The sequence below is a fragment of the Natrix helvetica genome (genome assembly GCF_964273705.1).
Source record: "Natrix helvetica genome assembly, chromosome: 1".
NCBI lineage: Eukaryota > Metazoa > Chordata > Lepidosauria > Squamata > Natricidae > Natrix > Natrix helvetica.
Window position 1 is genome coordinate 120,616,257 of NC_138548.1, and position 4,221 is coordinate 120,620,477.

The window sequence follows — 4,221 nt, forward strand, 5'->3', positions numbered from 1 at the left end:
TCCAAGAGATTTTACCTATCAAAGTTAATATAGCAGATTGGGCATGCCATAGATCCTCTCAGACAAAGATTGTTAACTGGTAGGTACTATAAGTCATGTTTTTTCCGCAACAGCCCCTGATCTATGGAATATCCTCCCTTCAGAGATTAGAATGGTCCCAACCCTTTAAACCTTTCATAAGGCCCTAAACACCTGTCTATGTTCTGTGCCCCGGGTGCTGAATGTGTCAAGAGCCCCGTTTCCTGGCTGAATTACTAACTGGTCAAGTATCTCAGCTACTATGCATAGTTACTTTGGATGTTTTAAGTGTTTTAAAATGTTTTAATGTGTTAATTGGTCTGAGGATTGGGAGCCTAATTCCCCGCAGGCCCAACAGGTGGAGCTGGAGCTCCATTTGAACACCATGACAAAATCCAAATCAGTCAGTTGTAAAAGGCAGCTTTATTTGGAACCACTTCCATCCTGCAACACAACCTTTAATCCCATCAAAGAATAACTTCAGCCTATCCCAGGACCTTAGAAAAGACTTGATAGGTGGTCAAAAATGGCATATCCAATCTAAACATCTGGTTGACTGGATGTTGAACCATCATCATCATAACAACAACAATAACAACAACAAACATGATACAAACAGAAATAAGCACCAAATGTCCAATTTAATTCTTTAAAAAAACTCCAAATAGTAGTATGGATCTTTTCTTTGTTTTGGCCATTTTTTCTGGATATTTGGTGGTTTCTTTAAATGAAAAATGACATATGAGGCATATAACTTAAATAAATGCATAAATATCACAAATAAAAAAAGACAGTTTAAAAAAAATGAGAATTGTTTTAGAACATCCATTCAACAAGAAACAATAATTTAGATACAATTTACTAGTGAAGCTGATATTGATTCAAAGGTGGATTTAAAAATGATAGACCACATAAAGGATATGGGGGGGGGGAATTGAAATATTGAATATGCAAATGAAGAAGTGTTCATAGAAAAGGAGAAAAAGAACTCTTTTCTGCTTCAGTCAATGGAAAGAATGTGACACCCTGTTCGACAACAGACTGAAAGACAGAATACTGGCACAGAGAGCACTGTTACCCTATATCCTGTCACTCTGGTGAATTGAAAGATGGCTAATCCTCGACCCCAACTACCTGCCTTCCGTTCGGCTGCCCCACTGCCCCCTTCGGTAAAGACAATAATTTCTAATGGGAGATCCTTGGTTGAGGCAGAAGTGAAGCTGAAGGAATATACCAATTATTGCCTTTAAATTGTCTCATATGAAATCAGTAAGGACTATCCAGCCAGAATGCTGAAGTAGGATAGGACTCAGTTTTTGGGCAATGCAATTTAAGCTGGTACACTTTCTTAAATAATTACATCAGTGCAGGATCACAAATGTGAACGTGACTGTGAGAAGGACTCTAAGAGAACACCCTTGAGGTAATTCCCAAATATTGGTTAGAGTTTGGGAGAGAATTAAGCACATGTTTCATTCATACATGTCTATCATCATGATTGCTGTGGAAGGAAGGCAGGCAGGCAGGCAGGCAGGCAGGCAGGCAGGCAGGCAGGCAGGCAGGCAGGCAGGAAGGAAGGAAGGAAGGAAGGAAGGAAGGAAGGAAGGAAGGAAGGAAGGAAGGATGACAGTATAGGTTTAAATCATCTTAAGTACAATCTGGGGAAAGGGATTATCAATGGCATTCATTTGGTTATGGTGAATTTACCCCAGATTTTCTTGAGGGCTGCCTTCACATCCTTGTTGCGTAAACTGTAAATGACAGGGTTGGCCAGAGGGTTGACTACAGTATAGAACAGTGCATTTGCTTTGTCCCAGTTTGGAGTGTGGTTAAAGTTGGGTGTGAGATACATGATGAAAATGGAACCATAGAAAAGGGAGACTGACATCAAGTGAGCTGAGCAAGTGAAGAAGGCTTTGCGTCTCCCTGCAGCTGACCGGATGTTAACTATGGCTGCTCCAATGCCAATGTATGAGCTCACAATTATAGCTGTAGTTACCAGCAAATTGGAACCCAATACAGCAGCCACAATGAGTTCATAGACACCTATGTCATTACAGGTCATTTTAAGAAGTGGGGGCCCATCACAAAAGTAATGGTTGATCACATTATTGCCACAGAAATGTAGCCGAAAGGTGTTGCCAGTGTGTACAATTGCATTGGCAAAGCCAGCTGCATAAGCTCCTACCACCAGTTGGATGCAGAGCTTTCTGGGCATGGCAGTGTTGTAAAGAAGTGGGTTGCAGATGGCCACAAAACGGTCATAGGCCATGAAGGCCAGTAGAAAGCATTCAGTGTATGCTAAGCCAGCAGAAAAGAAGAACTGGGCTGCACAACCAGCTAGGGACATGTGGTTGTTCTTGGACACACAGTCAGACAAGATCCGAGGAGTGTAGACTGTGGAGTACCAAATATCCAGGAAGGAAAGGCTGCCCACAAAGAAGTACATAGGTGTGTGCAAGCGAGAGTCCAGGTAGATCAGTGCTAGAAGACCCAAATTACCAGTCAGTGTTAGGGTGTAGGAGGCCAAGAACAGCATGAAGAAGATTATGCGTAGAAATGGGTCTGTTGTAAACCCAAGCAAGACAAAATCAGTAAGCAATGTCCAATTGCCTTCTACTTCCATCATTTTTCATAGGCACAACCTGTTTGCAAAGGAAAGAGAAGTCAAAATTTGGCAGTGTTGAAGTCCCCCTTCTCTGGCATATTTGGTATGAATTTTACCAAATGCTTTTACTTCTGCTTTTTTAATATTCCAAATACATTTACAGAATTCATCCTTTATAAGAAAAGTACAGCATTTGGCCCTCATTGCTTAGGAATAGCACTCCATGAAGCCTACTACCATGTTTCCCCGAAAATAAGACAGGGTCTTATTTTCTTTTGACCCGCGAAATAAGCACTTGGCCTTATTTTCAGGGAGATCCTATTATTTTTGAGATGCAGGAGGCGGTGAGTGTGGTCACCTCATGCCTGCTGTTGTATTGCAATATTTTTGGGGAGGGCTTATTTTCAGGGGAACAGTGTAATCCTTTCTGAAAGCAGGCTTAGACTGTTAACAAGATCAGGGTTGATGAAAACTGGGTGGAAAATCATAAATAATCCCTGACTGTAGATTTAGAGAAAACCTGGTTATGGGGAAAAAACCTTTGACATTTTTGTCAAGAAAACTGCATGGTCTTCCTCATGTTAACATAAAGCATCATCCTGGACTTGAAGGACATATTGCCTTTTTTAAATGTGTTAAAGTGGAATGAAGGAAGAAATTCCAAATGGATTTTACCTCTCAGGCTGTCCTTGGATTAGTCTCTCCATGTGTCTATCACTACAGCTTCCTAGCATCCCTAGTAAGAGTTATGGATCAGTGATGAAGGTTGGGGGAAAACTTTTCTTAGAGAAAAAGCAAGCTCATTCACAGGTATGTATGGAATAATAAACCAAAGAAGATAAGCTTCTATGGAGATTCTCAGTCATCTAGGTCATTGTGGTCCCAAAGGTGCTTTTTTTCAAGAGGCAACTAGATTTTCCATAAAATTCAGTTGCCTCTTGAAAAAAAGTACCTTTGTGACAAAGAAGATAAGAATGTGAAGGGATATATTAGATGAGAAAGTCTGTTAAATGCAAGGACCAGTCCAACAATTGCATTACTAGCAATTCTATTTCAAGGACAATTATATTAAGAGGTATCTGATTACATATGCAAGATTATACATATGGACTCAATAAACAATTTAAAATGCAATAAGAATTGGATAATGTAGCTGAAATCTACCCTGAATAGAAAATAAAAAGAAATCTCACAGCAGAAGAAAGGACACAGGGAAAAATGTCAAGAGTTTGAAAAACGTATACAACAAAAATCAAGAACATTGATCTCAAGCTACAATTTGTGGGGAAATTGGTTCAAAATATTTGATAGTTGATTTATAATTCTTTTACAAATTGCCAAGATGAACTAATTGTACAATAAATATTGGAATTGCCACAATAAAAAATGAACATTTTAACATATGTACAAAAAGACTCAACAGTGGGGAAAGAAATACATCAATATATCGAGAAAATTCTGTCAATAAAATTTGAATCAAACACACACATATTTTTATTAGGTATGATCCTAGACAATATCCCTCACAATTTATGAAAATACGTGCTGACAGTGGCAAGAGTCCCTCTGGGACAAAACTGGAAAAAGGAAACCTT

The 4,221-nt window shown here is 39.3% G+C and overlaps 1 protein-coding gene across 1 annotated transcript; it reads right to left on the reverse strand.

Annotated features, from left to right (window-relative positions):
• Positions 1–1,702: 1,702 nt before the first annotated feature.
• LOC309385472 (olfactory receptor 9G4-like) lies at positions 1,703–2,647 on the reverse strand (the record flags this gene model as incomplete). The annotated part of the gene is made up of 1 exon (XM_081939972.1): positions 1,703–2,647. One exon carries the CDS (start codon positions 2,645–2,647, stop codon positions 1,703–1,705), a length of 945 nt encoding a protein of 314 aa, XP_081796098.1.
• Between the last annotated feature and the right edge of the window lie 1,574 nt (positions 2,648–4,221).